Source organism: Marmota flaviventris, chromosome 15 (assembly GCF_047511675.1).
Source record: "Marmota flaviventris isolate mMarFla1 chromosome 15, mMarFla1.hap1, whole genome shotgun sequence".
NCBI classification, from domain to species: Eukaryota; Metazoa; Chordata; class Mammalia; order Rodentia; family Sciuridae; genus Marmota; species Marmota flaviventris.
This window is the reverse complement of record NC_092512.1, coordinates 19,372,422-19,393,909: the sequence shown is the minus strand read 5'-3', so window position 1 is coordinate 19,393,909 and position 21,488 is coordinate 19,372,422. Positions and strand designations below refer to the sequence as shown.

Below are 21,488 nucleotides of genomic sequence, written 5' to 3'. Positions count from 1 at the left end.
TTTTCTAATAACACAGGGAAGAATCAGAATTTCCACCCAATTCTGAAAGTATCTAAAGGCCATGCATGATCCTTTTTGTTAAATCATGTAGAAGTATTTTGAAAAAAAATTTTAAGACTTATTCTTTTCTTCTATATTGGCCCTTGACATATATGGAAGTTTTTTATTCCCAGGTAGGAAAATAGGGTCTGATAATTTTATAATTTATAACTCTGTTTATTTACAATCCTGCATTTGTTGTTGCCTTATTTTTTTTTTTTAAACTGTAACTCTTTTGGAATGAAAATTGTTTAAAGTACTCTTGAAGGAAAATCATGCCTTTTTGTTTTTTGACCATACAAATGTTCCAATAACAATATAAAGAGGCTGAAGAAATGTTTTTAAATGATAAGCATGCCCCTTCTTAGTATTCAGATAACATGACATATATGTTTCAAAATAATGGGCTGGAATTAATAAGGTTAAAATGATACTACATAACTGATTTATAAATAATTTCCATCTTTAGAAACAAAGCACTCTGGTAAAGATTTTTGGCAATAAACTTTAGAGGGAGAATCAAAGTATTCTTTCAGTCAGTAACATTTTTTATGATGGGCCATATATATATTCTACTTCATGATGAGTCTCAGTAAATATAAAAGAATAGAACTAATGCATAGTATGTTCTCCAGTTACAATGAAATTAAGTTAGAAATCAACAAATCTGGGATATTCTGTATATATTTGGAAATTAACATACTTGTAAATAACCTATAGGACAAAGAAGAATTAAAAAGGAAACTAAAAAATTATTCTAACTGAATGAAAATAAAATCTAACATCAAACTTAAGGAAAATAGTAAAAGCAGTATTAAGAAGATCTTAAATGTTTATTATAGAATGGAAGAAAAATCTAAGATCAGTAATCTTAAGTTACTTAAGTAAGGAATCTTCAAGAAGCTAGAAGACCTAAATCCAAATGAATAGAAGGAAGGAAATAGACCAGAAAGGAATAAATAAAATATTGTTAAATATATCTAACAAGAGATGTACAAGAGATGACTGACAATAATTAAAGAGGCTATACAAAATGGAGAGATATACCATATTCGTAGACTGGAAAATTCATTATTAGTTCTGTAGTTTGGATCTGGAATGTTTCCAAAAGGCCCATGTGTTAAAAGCCTTTGTCCCCAGCCCAGGGTCTATTGGGAGGTAGTGGAACCTATAAGAGATGGGGCCTAGTTGGAGATAGTTAGGTCATTCCCAGTGAGAGCCTTCAAAGGGAATGTTGGAACCCTTGCTCCATCATGTCTTTGCTTCCGGCTGCCATGAGGTGGGTCAGCATGAACTGAAACTTCCAAAACTCTGTGTCAAAATAGACCTTTCCACCTTTTAAGGAATTATCTCAGGTGTTTTATCACAGTGCAAGACAGCTGACTAGTACAATTAATAAGATGACAGTGTTCTCCAAATTGAATTAAATATTTAGTCCCATCTCTATTAAAATTCCAGTAGAACTTTCCATAGAAATTGATAAATGGATCCTCTATTTATATGGAATTGAAAAGGGTTTAGAAGAGCCAAGCCAATTTTTAAAATTTTTGAGACTTTACACTGTCTGATTTTATTTCTGTAAAGCCATAGCATTCAAGACAGGTGGTATTAGATTAAGAATATACATACATCAAAGAACAGAATAAATACAAAGATGTCAGTGGAAAATGAGTTGTCTCTCCAACATAATGCTGGAGGAATAAAATATAATTTATAAAAAATTCATATTTTAATTTTTTAGACTATATATACATTTTTTTACTTTATTAATAGAATCACATAGATACCAAAAACATACTGCATGAAATGGAAAAAAATTATATAAATTAGAATCTGCCAAGATTTAAAAGGTCCACATTTTGAAAAATGCTGTTAAGAAAATTAAACAAGTTATTCATTGAGAAAAAATCGTTCTAATCATTTATCTGACAATGGACATATGAAAAAATTCTTAAAACCCAATAATAAAACATTCCTATTCTTAAGTGAATCAGACTTGAATAGATATTTCATTTGTTACATGAATGGCCAATAAAGCACATGCAAAGATGTGCTTTGGATATGCAAACTACAGCTAAAATATGGTACTACAATACTGTCACTAGAATGACTATAATTAAAAACAGTGACTATCAGATGTTGATGAGGATGTAGAGAAATCTCACCCATTATTGGTGGGGAAGTATAATAGAACAGATACTACAGAAAACAGTGTGGCTTGCCTATCCAACCCAGCACTTTCATTCCTAGGTATCTACCCAAGAGAAATAAGAACACATGTTCACATAAATACTTGTGAGCAAATGTTTATAAAAGCATTATTCATAATAGCTAAGAATTGGAAACTATGCAAATATCTATCAATTGGCGAATAGATAAATTTTTTTTAATACAGTGTAATACTCAACAGTAAAAGAGGAATGAAAAATTTGGGATGATCTGAAAATATTATGCTAAGTTTATAGATAAAGTCAGACAAGATTATGTATTGTTTGTTTATTTAGGAAATCTCTATGAAAGGCAGAAGTAGACTGTAAGGTCCGTTGTTGAGGCCATGGGTAGGAAGAGAGATCTACCACAAGGGTATAATGGGAGTTTTCCAAAACTGGGTTATAATGATAGATGGACAATTGTATAAACTCCTCTATTTTATAAAGTTACCTTTTAATATGTGCATGTGTGGAGTATAGATGTATATACATGTATGCATGAATTATACCTCATTAAGGCTTTATATATTTGAAGAATCACTTAAAGTTCCTTTAACCTAAATGTAGAGTTGTGTTCCTTTCCCTAGTTCAGTGATTCCTAATACCATTTACTCATTAGAATCACCCTGACAGTGATTTTTAAAAATCAAGCTGCATCCCACCTGAAAATAAATCAATCCAAATATCTGGGGTGAACCCAGGAATCACTAATGTGTAAAAAAGCCCATTAAGTGATTCAGATGTGCAACAAGGAGTGAGAACCTCTGCCCTCTGTGTTGCCCTTTTCAACCCTGGGTTAGGAAATCACTGCAACTGAAGAGAGTCCTGCATGTATTCTTGAGCAGAGGAAGGCATTTATGCCTTATCTGCAAAGCAGGATAATAACACTTAATATATTTCAGACATGTTTGAATCAAATTGGTAGTGGAGGTAAACACTTTGTAAACTCTGCAGTAGCTTTTTGTTATTCTGCCCTATCTTACATGCTTTTCGTGTCTGCAGAACAATAAAGAAGTCATTGTTGTTCATAATAATGAGGAAGATCTTGAAATATTTCATCTTCTAAATAGCTTCTCTATTCATTGTTGCTTTCAGATTGTACATTTTGCTCTATTGTAATGGAGAAGAAATGTGTACATTTGTGATCCTAATGTTATTTGTTTAAAAATAGTCATGGTAGAATCTATAAATCCTGCATTTTACAACTTGACAGCAGAAGGCTTCATACAACTACTTCAACAACTACTCAAATCTAAAATGACTTAAAGTCATTTTAGGTTTCTTCTAGAATTTAGCTTCATTTTCTTAGACAATCTCAGTGGCAACGAAGTTTCATGATAAATTTTTCAGAGCTTAGTCGGATGAATAAGGTGAGGGATCAAATGAGATAATATATATTTTTGAAAATACTTTATGAATATAAACTAATTAGATTCCTTTTATTCTTATGCCTCTCCACCTGGCCCTAAAACCTTTTTTAAAAGTCTAAACCAAGTATCGTGGTGCATACTTATAATCCCAGCAACTCAGGAGACTAGGCAGGAGGACCTTGAGTTCCAGGCCAGTCTGGGCAATGTAGTGAAACTGTGTCTCAAAAGAAAAAATAACAAGGGCTTGGGATGGAGCTCAGTGAAGCACCCCTGAGTTTGGCTCTTTGTCCTGGGGGAGAAGTATGTTGGGTCTAAAATTGAGCAGTGATATTGTTGGGAAGAGTGAGCTTCCTAAGATACCTACATTGAAAATTAGATATTATGTTAGTATTTGATTTCTGGCATTATTATTAAAAATTACATTATATTGCCATTTCTTAAGTGTGTGTGTATATGTGTGTGTGTGTGTGTGTGTGTATATATATATATATATATATATATATATATATATATATATATAAAATAATTATCAGTAAGTCAGAATATTCACTTAATTAGAATATCCTTTTCTCTAGTTGTCTGGTGGATATTTTTATTTATATTATATACACTATTATTTTCCTTTCAGATGAATATAATTTTTTTTCATATTGTTGATCTACTAAAATAGTATAAAGCAAGGGTGTCAGAGGGTTTTTAAAAATACTAGGAAAAAAGGAAAGAAATGTGGGGGGAGGCTGGATTTCATCATAATTGAAGGGAGATCATAATTGAAAGGAGAGTAGAGGGAAGGGACCATGGGAAAGGAGGAGAGGAGGGAAAGAGGAAATACTGCGGGATGATATTGGCCAAAGTACATTGTTGTATTGTGGGCATGTAGGAATATGTAACAACAAATCTCACCATAACATACGACTGTAATGCACTAATAAAAAATATGGAAAAAAGCAAACTAAGAAACCTCTTGTTATAGAGTTAAAACTTAAAAAACAGGAATATCAGTGTTTTAAAAGCTACCAAGAAACTTACTGATGTAGAATATGAATTTATTTTTTTATGCTAATGAAATACTAAGAATGACATATGCCTTCATTATAGTTCATATGTTAATTTGTAAACTTTGAGGTAAGTAATGGACACTTCGTAGTTTCTGCTTCTCCCATTTATCTGTAGTGTAACAAAAATATATGTATGTTCTTGGGGAAGGGACATGCAAGCCAAACACCCCATTCTTGGTTGATAATGTAAATATAGCATTTGAAAATAGAAATTTTCATTTATAATCTTTTTTTCCTTATTTCTTGAAGATGAGTGATGAGATTTGAGTAACTACGTTTATTATAAATCTGTTACTCTTGGCAGTATTACATACAGATTATTTAATAATAATAATAAGTGTTCTGTTAACACTTGCCAAATCTGGAACAACACTTTTTAAGTGACTACATAGTCTTTATGGTTAGGGAAGTTCTTTTAAGTAAATATTTTTCTTTTGAGGAAAGTGAGATTATTATAATCGCAAGCTTCAGCACTTAAAAAACTATAGAAAGGATGTCTTAGATTGAAGAGACACACAGCTTGAGTTGGCAGAGTACTAAGATCATAAATGAGTTAAGGTGATTGAATTTTTTGGTAGAATTTAGTTTCAAATAAAACTGGTAACAGGTATATTTATTTTAATAACCTTAATTAAATTTTCTATAATTGCTATTTATGAATAGAATAAATGTCTCTTACAATCTTACTGAAAAAATTTTTATATACATTATAATAGTTTGGGGATAGGCTTTACCCAAGGTTTGTTCATATTTGTGAAGTGTTATAATAAAATGACAGTATTGTTCTGTTCTTAGCATTTTTGGATGTATGAATGTGTGAATTCACGGTATCCTATAGACTATATGAAAGACCTTGTGTATGTTGTGTGGTCATATACTGTAGTGAACTTTTGTTTTGTGAGCAGAACTTTACAATTCCCAAGGTAAAGCTTCATTGAGATAAAATTCACATATCATACATTATATACCTATTTAAAATATGCAGTTTCGCAGTTTTTGTATAATCACAGAGTTGTGCAGGCATCACTCCAATCAATCTTAGGACATTTACATCTCACCAGAAGAAAACTACACATCTGTTAGCAATTATTTCCCATTCCTGCCAGTTATCCCTCCCCTGTACTCTATCCTCTTTCTGTCTGTGTGGATTTGACTATTTGGGGCATTTTCTTTTAAGTTAACTGTGTAAGTGTAGTCTTTAATGACTGGCTTTTTCCACTTAGCAAAGTTCTTTCAAAGTTCAGCTATGTCATAGCAAGTGCCAGTACTGCCTCCTTTCGTTACTGAGTAATATTCCATTTTTTAGGTATATCACATTTTATTTATACATCAGCTTATTGGCATTTGAGTTGCTTTGAGGGTTTTATGAATAATAATGCTATGAATATACATGTATAGAGTTTAAATTGTTGTGAGTATAAATTAAAAAGTGAGCATGCTGAGTTCCTATCTTTTTTCAGTATCATGAAATAGAAATTTAGGTTGATTGAAATCTTTTTTAATGAAAATATTCTTAACCAGAAATTTCTTTCTAAGCATTCCTTTAGCTATATTCTGTAAAATTTAGTATATTGTATATTTGCTTTCATTCATTCTAGGGTTTAGTTAAATTGTCCTGTGATTTTTCTTTGACCTATTTGTTACTTAGTGCCATGTTGTTTAATTTCCACATATTTGTTAATTTTCCAATTTTCTATTATTAGTTGTGATAGGAATACATACTTTTTCTGAGTTTAGCCCTTTTAAGTTTATTGTACTTTTTCACTCCAATATTTGCATCTGGTATTTTTGTTAACTATATTTTTTATAGTGTCTATTTGCTGAGACATTTTTCTTTAAGCATGGTTTCCTTTAGTTCTTTGAACATATTTATTGTATTTACCTTGAAGTCTTTGTTATAGCTGACATTTGGGCCCTTATCTCATAAGTATTTTCTGTTGCCTGCTTTTTTCTCTCTGTAGATATCAAACATTCCTATTTCTTTAAATGTCTCATATCTTTTTTTGATGAAAGTTGCATTTTAGGTCTTCCCACCCTTTTATTAGGATTGTTTTTGTTGTTTGCTTGTTTGTTTGGTGAGTAGCTGGGCTATTTTAATGAAATCTGTTTTCTCTCTTAGTGTCAATGTTTTGCTGTCAGTTTTCAGAGGTTATAGCGATCACGGGGGGTATATTCTCCCTGGGAGTAAGGTGTTTTTTGCAGGTCTTTCATTTCCTGATTTCTTATTTGTCCTTCTCATTTGGACAAACCTCCTTACCCAGCTGTTAGATTCTGATTTCCAGCTTATTGTTTTATTGTGGCTTACATAGCTCTGTAGTAAATTGCTGATCCAGTTAATTTGGGATAATTTTTGAAGTTAGTCTTTGCATTGGATTCTAACTCCCTGGTGCTGCTTCTTAGCTTTCCTGGTTCTCTCTAGTGAACTAGATCTTTGATTTTCTGCCCTGTAAGTGAGCTGGGGTGATAGCAGTGTAGTGCCCATTATTGTCAGATTGCCTATCCTGGAATAGAGCCTCTACCTTGAGCAGGGACTGAGGAGAGGATGGGAGTCCCTGAAATCTCATTCTCATTAGGAATTCAGCCTCTTCAACTTGGAATTGAGGAGCTGAGTGCTGACAGCTGGCCCCTCCTCATGATACATCATAACCCTTGACTGGAGCTGAGGGCAAAAGGACACTCATCTTCTTGGCCATGCCTACTTTAATGGGATATTCTGTCCAGGTGCATTCAGGGGAACAAGCTGGTCATAGTTAAAATGCTATAAACTCACAATTTTTATCCAATTTTAGTTTTTTCCTCAAGAAACCCTTCTTCGTTTGCTGTATGGTGAAATTTGGGGATAGTTTTCCCAATTATATTGCTGGAGAATGGTTCTGCAGATGTCCACATGCTTCCATCTCAATAGCCCCTAAAATAAACTTAAGGGAAAAAGGGACATGGATATGTTGCTTTGAATGGTATAGTCAGTCAGGAGCAAATATAATTACCCAGGGAGAATATTTGACTGCAAGGAAAAGAGGCAAGGGCAAATTTGCAATGTATGAAGGTTTAGAGGAACTAGTAAAGAAGATTGAAAAGGCATGATCAGAGTGGAAGTTGGGAGGCCATATTCAATGAGGAAAAGCTTTTCAATAGGATACATTGCCTAGGGAAAGAGTCAAACAAACCCATATTAAACATTTCCCTGAAGTTGGGCCACAGTTGACTCTGGTAGTCCTTATTTTGCAGTCCTTTCAGGTCTCTTCCATTCTTTGCGGTCTCTTCTATCTCTGCAGTTCTTTAGTTTTACTGCACTATCACTTGCAGATCATTGTCCTTCTAAGGAGTATTCCAAATGTCTTCTCTTATCACTACTCATATTATTGTGCCACTTAAATTTTTTACATGTAATGTAAAAATTTTCTATTGACTTACCATTATGGAATATAAAGATTGTAGCCTCTTTCATGTTGTTTCAATCTCTTTTTTTCCCCTGTCTTTACAAATCAGTTAACAATTCTTGAATACTTCCTACATGCTAAGTACCAATGCTGTTAGGGCTATGAAGTTGAACATTGATGTAGCCCTTAGTGTAAAAAAAAAACAAAACTTTTAGTGTTATGATTAATTTATTTCTTATTGCTTTATGTGATGTGCTTTCCACATTTTCTTCTTTTTCTTAATTCCTGACTCTAGCATTCTGTTGATTGACATCTATTGTCATAATTCTTTGGAACTTTTTTGTGAGTAACCCTTATCATCACCTCAGTAACTCACATTTAGTATTGATTCTCGCCCCGCCACCACCCCCAGAACTGGGGGTTGAGCCCAGTGACACAGGGACTCTACCACTGAGTACATCCCCAACCCTATTTATTTAGGGACAGGAACTCACTAAGTTGCCCAGACTGGCTCAAATTTACGATTCTCCTGCCTCAGCCTCCTGAGTCACTAGGATTACAGATGTGTACTTTTACACCCAGTTAGTATCAGTTTTGATCTTGTTGTTAGCTATGGTTTTTATGTACAGATATGAATATGGCAATGTAAGAACTAAACATTGATTGTTTCATGGTGGTATATGCTACTCCATTATTTACACAACTTCTATCCTTTAGTATAGCTGGTAAGTAAATTAAATTTTGAGTGCTAATTTTTTTGCATTTAGTTCTTTTTATTTGCTCAAAGTCATGTACATAAAGTCAAGTATATTATCTCAACAGGTTGTAAAATTTGATTTGAAGCAATCAGTCAATGTTAATAGATATGGGGTTACCCTTATTTAAGGGAATAAAAATGTTCTAAAACTAGACTGGTGGTAATGGTTGCATAACTGAATATACTGAAAAACTGTTGAATTGTAGACTTTAAGTGAATTGTATCTCAGACACACACACATACACTTGCATCTCAAAAAAGTTTTTTTTTTTTTTTAATACTTGGTCCTATCACTTCCCTTTCCATTTGTTCTCCAGAAGCAACCATTTTCAACTCCAAATTTGTAAGTTAATTGCTCAAATTGCCACTGAAATTTTTTACATGTAATATGTTTTCTGTTGATTTACCATTATGGATTATAAGGATTTTAGCCTCTTTCATTTCTTTGTCCTTACCATACCCTCACATTCTTCTCATTTCCCTTTCTTCGAAGGATGGTCATATAGTCATTTTATATTAGTATTCATTGTTTTTATTATTATGGTTATGTAAGCATTATTCACAATGGAATCATGTAGCATAGTATCCTGTCAATCATATAAGAAACCTGTCCTCAAGGATTGGTTGATTTTACTCTCTAGATTTGTTCCATAGCTTTGTGGTGTGAGACTATCTTTTCTTCATCATGGAGATTGCTTTGGGAACCTTTGTCCTCCTATTTCTTCATTTACTGCCCCATTTTGTTGGAACACAACCTCTAGTAATTTCCTCTGAAAGAGCATAGGTAAAAAAGTTTTGAGACCCTGTATGCCTAGAAATGTTTTTATTCTACTCTCTTCTCTCATGTATTAGTTCTTATATATTTACATTATTTTTAAAATCTCTATTCTCACTTAATAAAATTTCAGAAGATAGTGAAAATAAATGGTTTTGTGCAATTTATAACCCTCAGCAAAAAGGATTCTACTTCTATTTTTACTCCCAAAGACTTCCTAGTTCTTCTTCAACCTTCACTGTAACCCTCTCTTGATTTGTTTTTAAAAATATAGTTGAAGCTGTCTTTACTGACCTTGACATAACTAGCATACCAGATTAATGAATGCTCTCTATTTTCTCTCTAAAATACATAAGGATGCTCACTGCAAGAAACAAAATATTACTATTCTTCAGTACAGTCTTCTCTTTGCCATGGGGATTTGGTTCCAGGACCTTCACAGATACCAAAATCTAAAGGTCCTTAAGTCCCTTATGCAAATAGCCTAGTCTTTGTATAGAACATACACATATCTTCTCATATACTTTAAATCATCTCTAGATTACTTACAGCACCTAATACAATATAAATAAAACTATGTTAATCGTTCTTTTACTGTATTATTTAGGGAATAATGGCAAGAACTACCAATGCAGGGTTTGTTTGTTTTTTCAGGTATTTTTAATCTGCTTGGTTAAATCCAGGGATACAGAATCTGAATGTGGAGGGGCAACTGTTTATCTGTACACTTCTACTCTCACCATTTGAGTTGTGTGTGCTTGCAGAAGTCAGTTTATTTCACTTTAAAGAAATAGAATTTGGAAATAGAAGATCTCATATGAGTGTGGCCATAAAAGAAAAATATTATAGAACTCTTGTAAACCACATCAGAAGAATGAATATTCAGTTTTAACTTTATAAAACTAAAGGTTTATGCTTTGTGTTATTTTTATGATTCTCTGCTTTAATAGCTTCCTCAATTAAGTGAAAAACTACTGGCCTCAAAAATGTTGAATTCAGGGCTGGGTATAGAGCTTAGTTGGTGGAGCACTTGCCTTGCATGCACAAGGCCCTGGGTTCGCTCCCCCCCCACACCCCCACCCCCACACACACACGTTGAATTCAACAGCTTGTTTTAAAATAACATGGAAACTTTATTATATTCCTTTTGGGCTTCATGATTGCCCCAATACATGTTGCATTTTTGCATACTTGCTGAGATTATTGCTTTTCTTTAGTTCCAGATGTTGAAGTAAAAGGAGAGTATTCTAGCTATTATCTCTTGGTACAAGGTAATGGCAGTAGAAGATGTAAAGCCACAATGCTTCACTCGGCCAACCAAATAAATGGCTCCTTTGCCCTCACTTTAATTCATGGAAAGATGAAAACAAAGACAGAAGAAGCCAAATTGAGTAAGTGTTAACCTAAGTAGAAAAAAAATTTCTACATTTGTTTGTATGTAAATAGTCTGTGATTTTAAGTAGAAGAAATATTAGATATTTAATGACCTTATTTTCCTTAAACTCTGTCACTATTTACTTTTTGTTTCAACTACATTTTTACAATTTAAAGTGAAGAGAACTCATTCCTTTTACAATATGCATACTAAAATTTAGCAGATCAGTCTTCAATCAACTAAAAAATGTTTTTTACATTGAACACATATGATTTTTCCATAATTTATTTTTTTTATTTTCATTTGCTTTCTCTCAGGCCTTTTCTGGTTTTTGCCCTTCTTCTTTTTTTTCCCCCCAAGTTCTATATTTTGGTTACCTGATAACTATATAACAGACTACCTTAAATTTAGCAAGAAGATATTATATTATCTCTCATGGTCTGGTGTGTTAAGTAGGTTCAGCTGTATGCTTCTGAGTTTCCACATATGATTATAGTTACATACAGCTGGGGCTTCAGTCATTTGAGGATCCCACAGGAATTGCTGTCTAGGATAGCTTCTTTATCCCCATGTTTGGTACTTGGACTAGGATGGATGGTTTTCTCTCCATGTTCCCTTCTCCACAGGCTGCCTGGGCTTCCTTATAGCATCAGGTTCTCAGAATAGTCTGACTTCTCATATGGTTGCTGACTTGTCTTAGAGAAATTGTTCTAAGAAACTGCCAGGTCTTCTGTGACCTAGCATAGAAGACATTCAGTGACACTTTTACCATTGGATTTGTGGTTATGTAGCAATTTTGGTAATTACCAACCATAAGGAAAGAAAAGACTTCCGTGGCGTGGAGAATAACAAAGATTATCAGTGTGCCAACCACCAGAAATAGGAATAAGGAATGTAAATGCTTCTGCCCACTTTATCCTGAGCTACTGTTTAGGTCCTCCATGCTCTGTTAATCAGTTTGTCTTAGTCTGTGAGATAGAACATGCTTATATAAGTTATGTGAAGTGGGTATATTATTTACCAGTAGGCAGTACAGGATAGAAGAAGCCTAGTATCTACTGTGAGGTGGTCCCTCAAGGCTTAAGAAAGCTGCCTGGGGTAGTTGGAGTCTTGACTCCATGTGTCCTTTTACCACAGCTGAGGGACCCTGAAAGGCAACAGACCCTGGGGTATGTACTTCAAGGCCCATATGACTCACTGGGCTAAACACTGAAGGGCATCTCCTTGTAGGAAGGAGGGGAACAAAGCCTGAGCTGTCTTGAACACTAACTTCCTCCCTATCTCAAGATAGTACATTCCCAGCATGTTCCACAGTTTTTTTGAGGACTATTGGCAGGAAGATAAGGGGAAGAGACTGGGTCAGCCCAGACTACCCTGGGACCATCACGCATAGGTGGAGCCCAGATTCATTGTGGAAGGGACTGCACAAGGAGGAATAACAGGGTGTGGTTTGTTTTAGGAAGGACTGGACATGCTATCTTCAGAGACTAGGGACCATCCATATTTCATCTATTTTATGAGTAGGCAGAAGAAAATAATGATGTAGGAATTCTCTGGTTCCTAAAGTCTCCTAAAGAATTAAGAATCGGGTCAAAGTTTAAAATGCAAAACTATCTAGTATACTTGTTTTCTCCTGCTTAATTGTTACTTTGAAATATGTAAGATCAAGAGAGTGATTAGCTTTTTTAAAAAATCATTTTTAGGAACTGGATATTAACTAATAGAATATCTTCAGTGTTGATTCTGTTCTATTTCCCAGGCTTCCCTTTTGACTTATTATCACTTCCATGTTTTTCTGAGGAACAAGTTGTACAGAGAGAGAAACAGTTAGCTAATGTGCAAGTTTGGGCTTTGAAACAATGCCTGAGTAAGTATCAAATTTTACTTTTTTATTCTACTGTAAGAATGTTGATTTATTTAGACATAAGCTTTCTATATTTGCACACTTGTTTTATATACTTTGTCTTTTAGGTATGACACACATTTATAAAACTATTCTTTATGTAGACGATGTAGAATAGAAGAGGTATGCAACTTTAATTTTAATCAGATTCAGAAAGTTCCTACTATTTGTACATAACTATTAATAGTTTAAAAATATTTTGCTGAATAAATTTTGTATTTTAAATTTGGTTTTAACTATATATTAGAAAAGATACAGAAGTTTATTATCCTAGTTAATATATATATATAATAACTTTTATATATTTTTGAAACAGAATAGAGACTACAAGTAGAAGAAAATGTAATTCCAGAGAAATTAAAAAGTTAACCTGAGGATGGATTCTGACTTTAATCATGACTCTCAAAAATAACTAAGCAAATTTCACACACTGAATGAAGTTGGTGTTATAGATTTTCCTTAATCAGGAAATTAACATTTTTTCATGAATCTTAATTTAAGAGTTTTATTCTATTATTGTTAACTTGGTTATCAGTATTTTTTATAAATACTAAGCATGCATTTTTGCCTAACATGAACTTATTTTAAGAAAATCATTGATATATAATTTCTAAGAAATTCATTAAAATCATAAGACTGCCTTAATTACACATAGAACAATATTAGAATTATGTATTTTATGAAATTAAATTATCATTATTTTATTTAAAACATCTTATATTCAGTAGCCTGTTTGTTCAATAGAAGAAAATTTTAAAATATTTAGTTTCAGTTATTTATGTAAGGATTTCAAACCTTTTCAGTTGTATTAAGCCAGGGTAATTGTAAATTGATTATTTTTTTTAACCAAGAAAATGATGTTTGTTCAAGGAAAACATAATTAGAAAGGCAAATAAGTTTCCATAAAAGGTAGTAGGTGCTAAAATCTAGAAAAAAATATATATTGAAATAACAGTTTGTGATGGTAAAATGTGTATTTCAGACATCAGCCGGCAGTGTTGTTTACTTCTTGACTTTGTTCTGTTGCTGCCAGGCCCTCTTCAGGTGCTGATTTTCTTGCCATAACCCTCCTGCAGCTTTTTATACTCAGCTTTTTCAGCATCTCTGCTCTTATATCTTCATCTCTCTTCCTCAACTCTCCCAACTGGGAACTCTTAAGAGTGACCACCTCTGCTTTGAAGATGGAGAAGAGCAAATACAGGAGGGCCAGCCCTCCTGGATGGGGAAGGGAAATACCAACTTCTAGAGCTGGGTTGTTGCCTAGGGGTGTGAGTGAAAGCTCCCAGATGGGAGAGCAGTTGGGGAGGGGACCGGGGTATGGAAGTGCTAAACAAATGTGTAGCTATAAGGGTGCCACAGCACTGGGCAGAGGACAGGTGCAGGACCTACAATTGAAGAAAGCCTTAGAGCTAGTAGCTGCTGGAGAAGCCAACTCTGGAAGTATCTATGAAATGGCCAGTTTGCAATCTGAAGCATTAAATCTTGGTTCAGATTGATGATCCACTTAATCCATATAAGATGAAAATACTGAATAAATCCCTTCAATACCCAGAAAGTTAATATTGCATTAAAACGTTGGTAACAAGTAACAAAGATGCATCTGTATAGAATTCCTGTATTTTAAAATAAGGCAGAGAAAAATGACAGCAAAACAATTTCTAGTGTAAGCATGACATGTCTGATTATCAACTTCAGTGATTTTCAAATATGTGAAATGTGAACAGAAAAGTGTTTAAACTGATATAGTTAATTCACTTATATTTATGAAATCTAAAGAATGTAATGGAAACAGCTTTCTTTGAAAAAATCTAGGGTTTAATATTAATTCAGAAATTGTAGACTTTGCAGAAAAACAAAACTTGTTCAGAAAGATTTCTTCATATTAAACAAACAGAAATAAACATTACTGTTTTTTCAATATTTTTCAGACTAGTATTAATAAAAAAATAAAAAACTAAACAAAAACAGCTGGAAAAGTTTCCACAAAGGTGCATTCAGCAATGATACTACTAAAGCACATTTTTTAATAGTACAAATCTCAAATAAAATTCTGTTAGAGCTTAATTTTTAAAAAATAAATTCTAATTTATTTTACTTGTGAATTATGTCTAATACTATGTTATGAGAAATTGTGATATAAAACATAATTTTAGCCAGTCACAGCCTTGTACACCTATAGTCCCAGCCACTTGGAAGGCTGAGGCAGGAGGATCACGAGTTCAAAGAAATCCTCAGCAAAAGCAAATCAGTGAGAACCTGTCTCTAAATAAAATACAAAATAGAGCTGGGGATGTGGCTCAGTGGCCGAGTGTTTCTAAGTTCAATCCCTGGTACCCCCTCTAAGACAAAAAAACTTATAATTTTTATAATTTATATTTTATCTTATATTTTTATAATTTATATCTTTTTGTACATGGAAGGATATTTAATACTACCTTGTTTTAGTGATTCTTCAAGAAAAATTTAAGACTGCTTAAATAGTTTTATTAAATAAGAAACTATTCAGTATGATGCAAAATAAATATAAAAACAATATTATAATTTTGCTCCAATATTACAGTCATAACTCTGAGCTTCTCACATCTTTTTAAAATTTACAGAACCCATTATAAACCTGATTTGTGCTCATTCTGCTGATACTTGTAGATATTCTACATTTCACTTTAATAATTACTATGTTTTTAGGAATAAGGCATTCTTTGATCACTCATTCAGATTTTATTAGTTTTCTCCCAAGATATTTCCTTTTCAATTATATATAGACTCATTTATGTAGAGATTATTTTTGTCTATGTAAATTATCCACTCTGTTAAACTTCATGTATTTTCCCTGTTTCTCAGTCATTATGGTCAATATGAATTCTTACCATGATCTCCAAATTGTAATATTATTAATAGTTTTAATAAGTAGAGGTGAGGCTTGTACTTTGAGTAATTTTTTTGTTGTTGTTTTCGAATGACTTTCAGCAGATTGTGCAGAAAGTAAAAAACAAGGTTTTTTATTTCTCACTTAGAAGATGTAATAGAAACAATATATTATAACTCTTTACCAAACTAATATTCTTGACTATAGAAACCCGTGTTAATTTTCAAATCTGGAAGGACCTGCCAATATCCATGTTGGTGAAGTAGGTTTTTATGGAGGTGTATATCATAAAGCTGAGGCTCTAAAGTGGAGCCTTGAGACTGGTTGCTTCTTTCCCTGGACTGCCTTGCCTTGTTAACATTCTTACTTTGCTTACTGTGTGTAGTGTGCTTTAACAGCCCTCTGTGTCTAAGGGCACAGCATTGTACTTTACAGGCAGTAGGTTCTTGATGTTTGTTGAATTGAATTCTCTGTGGATTTGTAGGTTACCATTTTATTATGGAAGAAAATTTTATTAGTTTGGAAGTGTTTAAAGGTGAAATATTTTTTTAATCAAAGTAATACATAAGTACAATTAGAAAAATTCAGATGATACTGAAAATTTTTAAATGGAAAATGGCAGTTCCTTCCCTATCCCTCCTTATCTTTCAACCTCTGTATCCATATGTATTTATCCTGTGTCCTTCCATCTGGTTCTCCTGACATTTTTTTTCTGTTTTCTGAACAGTGGATGTATGCTTCTGTTTCTTGATTTCAGGCATTCTTCACTGAAAGGCAACACTTAACTATGGTTGATAAAGATTTAGTGTTTCCATATTACTTTCACTTCTTCTTACAGTGACCCTTTCAGTGAAGTCCTAAATTTTTTCCAAATCAGTGGTTAGTTTAACATTAGTATAACTATATAAATAAGTTTACTGCTGAGCCATGTAATTCATGATGATGATCAAATCACCTGTGTTAGTCAGCTTTGCATTGCTGTGACCAATAAACCTGACAGGAACAACTCAGAGGAGGAAAAATTTACTTTGGCTCATGGTTTTAGAGATTGAGTTCATGGTTGGCTCACTCTGTTGCTCTAGGCCCATGGTGAGGCAGCTCACCATAGCAGAAGGTCATAGCAGAAGAAAGTTGCTCAGCTCAAGGCATCCAGAAAGCAGAGAAACCTTGAGTACTAGGAGTCAGAGATAATATAATCTCCAAGGACATGCCCCCAGTGACCTGTTTCCTCTAGCCACACCCTTCCTGCTCAAGTCACCACCCATTAATCCATTCAGATAACCAAACCATCCAAGTGGATTAATCTACTCATCATGTTATAGCTCTCATAATCTAATAATTTCACCACTGAACATTCTTGCATTGTCTCATATGAGATTTTGGGGGACACCTCATATCTAAACCATAGCATCACCTTATTTTTAATTTGCTTACTCTTGTGTACAGACAAAATATTATGTTTTTCTATAGGTTCCAACATTTCTGACACACTTTTAACATTAGCTTTCATTGTTGATCAAACACACCAGTTCTTTTTTATTTTTGTATGTTTTTTGGGAGCGTTTCATATTTTCCTAAACTCTGGACTGCTTACTTAAATCTTTTGACAGCTTGGAGATTTCTTTCTTTTTTGGATTTTTTTTCAACCACTTTTTTTCTCCCTTAGATTATTTTCTTGTTTTGTAGAGGCATGTCTTCTAGGAACTTCCTGAGTAAAAGTTCATGATGTGTAAAAATTTAAATTCTTGCATTTCTGAAAGTATCTTGGCTTGATTGATAATTCATTTAGAATTTGAGGTTGAAAATAATTTACCCTAATTTTGAAGACATTGCTTCATTACAAACTGCTTTCCTGTGTTCTTGTTGAAAAATCAAATACCATTCTGACATTTTGCAGTCTTCTTTAGATCTCCCCAACCCACCTCCATCAACACCCATTCCTGAAAACTTTGTGTGGAAGCTTTATTTTGAATCATGGTTTATCTCCCACCATCCACCCCTCTCCCATTTATTTTATTTTTTAAAAATTTTTTAAATAATTATTTTTTAGTTTTAGGTGGACACCGTATCTTTATTTTATTTCTATGTTGTTTAATTTATCTCTTTAAAAATTTTCTTTCAGTTTCTTTTTTTTTTTCTCTCTAGAACTCTTATTAATTATATACCAACTTATCTGAACTTAATTTTTATTACTGGTTCTGTATCATCTTTTAATTCTGGTTTCTGAGGGACGTCTTCTGTTTCATTTTACAGCTCTTTTATGGAGGTTAAATTTTTTTATCTCTCATTTGCTTAATTGTAGAAGTCCTTTCTTATTCATTGTTCTTTTATCAAAGCAAGTACTTGTTCCAGTATCTGATCTATGAGAATAGTAATTAGCATGACCTTTCTTTTGTTCTCTGCAACATTTTTTTTTTCCCTGTAGAGCTCCTTTTTTTCTGTTTGCTTTAAATCTCTCTTTCATATTGGGTTTCCGTGTTTAGTTTGAGGGATCCCAATAATATTTTCATCCTCTCCCAAAGTTGGAGCCAATATAGAAAAAAATGAAACATACAGATGTAGATAACTTGTAGGTGAAAATGATATGGTAATTTGGAGTCATGGCCAGGAAACCTTTCTTATATATACATCCAAACTCAAACTTGAATAGCTCTCGGCTAGGCAACTACAGACCAGACCTGCAAGGGAAGTGTTTTAGTCAGCTTTTGAGTCATTGTGATGCAATATATCTAACCATGAACAAGAAGAGGAGGAAAAGTTTATTTTGTCTCACGGTTTCAGAGGTTTAGTCCACAGCCAACTTCATATCTCTGGGCCAGAGGTAAGATAGAACATCATGGCAGAAGGGCATGGCAGAGGAAAACAGTTCAGGACATGGCAGTAAGGAAACAGAGACAAAATATAAACCAGGGACAAAATATAAGTCTCAAAGTCAAGCTGCCTCCTTCCTGGCCTACCTCCTGCAGCCACACCCTACCTGTTACTACCTAGTTAATCCGAATCAGTGGACTGACTGATCTACTGATTAGGTTTCAACTTTCATAATCATTTTACCTGAATATTCTTGTGTTGTCTCACATGAGCTTCTGGGGGGGACACCTCATATCCAAACCATAATAGGAAAGTACTTTGCCATACTATAGAGAATATGAATCCTAAAAACCAGTGAGCAGAAAAGAAAAGGAAAGAAGGGTTTATTAAAACATGCCTGGTTCATGATTTACTCATTGAATGATGGAAGCAGAAGGGAGCTGAAAGTTTTATTTAGTTCTTACATGTATAAACATGGGGCCTGGGAAACTGAGAGCCCCTCTCCCCTCAACACATTTCCTTAGATGTCTGGTGATTCTTTTCCATCATGCTGTCTTAAATTTCACTTTATTGGCCTATGTCTAATGTAGTCTCCGGCAAACTTCACTGGAGAGTGAAAATTGACCAATCTGTCCCTACAACAATATTAGTATCTGGACCTTTTTTCTCTGAGAGTGTTGAGTTTTTCAAAGGTGATCCTTTAACTTTCTAGTAGGGTAGTAGAGCTACTAGCATCAGGGCTCAGAGTCTAACCTTTCAGTGCTATATAGACTTTCATTATGCCTAATATTCTATAGTCTGGGACAAAAAAAAAAAAAGAAAAAAGGAAAGCAGCCAGATGCACTGGTGCAAGCCTGTAATCCCAGAGACTCAGCAGGCTGAGGCAAAGCATTTCAAGTTCAAAGCTAGTCTCAGCAACTTAGCAAAGCCTTAAGCAACTTAGTGAGACCTTGTTCCAAAATTTTTTAAAAAGAGGGGACCGGAGAGGTCGCTAAGTGGTTAAGCACCATTGGGTTCAGTCCCTAGGGGAACCCAAGGATGCTTACCTTACCAAAAATGAAAGCAGAGTTGCCTGGCTCTGAGTGCTGGAGGATCAACTTGGGGAGCTGTCTGACTACTCCCTATATACCCAGTCCTGCTGCAGGCACACCTCACCACCATCTGCCTCATACTCCTTGGTGGTGCCTCTTTGCAGAAACCCAAGGTCATACCTCCTCTGCTGTGCTGACTCAGTTACCATTCCACTGTCATTTCTGTCTTCCAAATTTGTGGAGAAATATCATTTTTTGATCATTTTTTCTTTTATTTTCCCATTGTATTCCTTTGTTTTATGTTTTTAGGTTTGGAAAGGTCAAGAAATAGAAGGGCCAAGCTCCCATATTTAACTGAAGGGCAATACGTTTTATTTTCACACAAATACCAACATAAGGCCATTTTTAATGCTTTGCAATATTTCTAAAACTTTTGTAAACTTGCCTTTACTGTTTTATCAATTTTTGGTGTTAACAAATTATGCTAGTTCTCCTTATCTCACAGAACTAGGAATTCTACCACTGTCTGCAAATAAAATTAAGATGAAAGGGTGGTTTATTGGAGAAATTCACTTGTTTGAGTTTTGAAGATGTTATTCATAAAGGACTTGTATGTATATGGGCACCAGAGAGACTTGAAAAAAAGTCATATGGTTAATTATATTGATTTGTCTTGCAGAAAGGAGAAAGTTGGCAAAGCAGCCTGAAGCAATTTCTGCTGATGAACTTAAAAGTCTGTTAGTACTCACAAGGGAACGCTTTTTACATCATTTTGATGCTCTTATTCCTAAAACAGTTGTAAGACCAACTGACAAAATTAAAACCTCCAATATGTTAAATGGTAAGTTCTTTGTTATACTTTATTCTTTCTCTGTGTGTGTGGTGTTTGCAGTAGCTATTATTATTATAACTTAAAAGATGTATTGGTCAAGTCAAAATGTATTTTATAAATTTAAATAATGATATATATTTATACATTTATTTACAAATGACTTAACTATACTAAACCTTTTGGTAACATCTTTTATTGAACACAGGGAGAAGCATTATTAGATGATCCTTGTTAGTTTTACTGAACTGCTAAAATTCTGTAATAGGATTTCTGTTAAGCTATATTTTCAGAAAGTGAAGAAAGTAAAATCTACACATTAAATTTAACAGAGGTAAAACTTAACATGTTATAATACTTCATGTTTTCCATTCATTAGGGCTGGAATAGTCACCAAACTTCACTGAAGGAGCACCAACCTCCTTCTATGTTTAACTGGATTTCTGTCTGTTTTCCCGGATTCTGTTGTGATGAATTTGAATACAGTGAAACTTTTCAGTATCTAGAAAGAAAGCATTTGAAGATATCTTGACAGAATGTTAAATATAGAAGATATTTTTGTTTGTATTCTGAGAAAATCATTTTGATTACTTTGGTTATTGAGAAAATGATCACAGAATCAAGTTACCAATAATGTTTGTTGAGTGCCTTATCTGTTTAATACCGTGAAGGTGCACAAAGAAGTGAAAATGTAGAAAAACAGGATTGCAATTGAATTGGAAAGCTAGATATAGAAACAGCATATAGTACCATGTTGAAAAGCAGATTCTGTCAGGGTTCAAATATCAGATTTGTCACTTGTTTGCTGAATGTCTTTGGATAAATTATTTTACCTCTATACCTTTGTTTCCTCATGATTAAAATGGGAATAATAATATAGCCCACTCTCTAGGGTTCTTATGGGGATTAAATGACTTGATTCCTATAAAACACTTAGAACACAGTAGGTGCCAAAAAAGTATTAGTGTCATTTGTATTGTCATTGTTCCATATCAGTACCAAACTTAAACATTGGTGCAAAGTAATCAGAAAGGTGCTGGAGACATTATTAATGGAGGATGTGTTGAATAAATAAGAGCATGGC

The 21,488-nt window shown here is 33.7% G+C and overlaps 1 protein-coding gene across 1 annotated transcript in view; it reads left to right on the top strand.

The window, feature by feature from the left end:
* Positions 1–21,488, top strand: part of Mtbp (MDM2 binding protein) — a 70,494-nt gene that overhangs the window by 26,377 nt on the left and 22,629 nt on the right. The window contains exons 12-14 of the mRNA XM_027949466.2: positions 10,807–10,980; positions 12,724–12,831; positions 20,255–20,416. Coding sequence (XP_027805267.2) covers positions 10,807–10,980; positions 12,724–12,831; positions 20,255–20,416 — 444 coding nt within the window. The remainder of the gene's footprint in view (positions 1–10,806; positions 10,981–12,723; positions 12,832–20,254; positions 20,417–21,488) is intronic.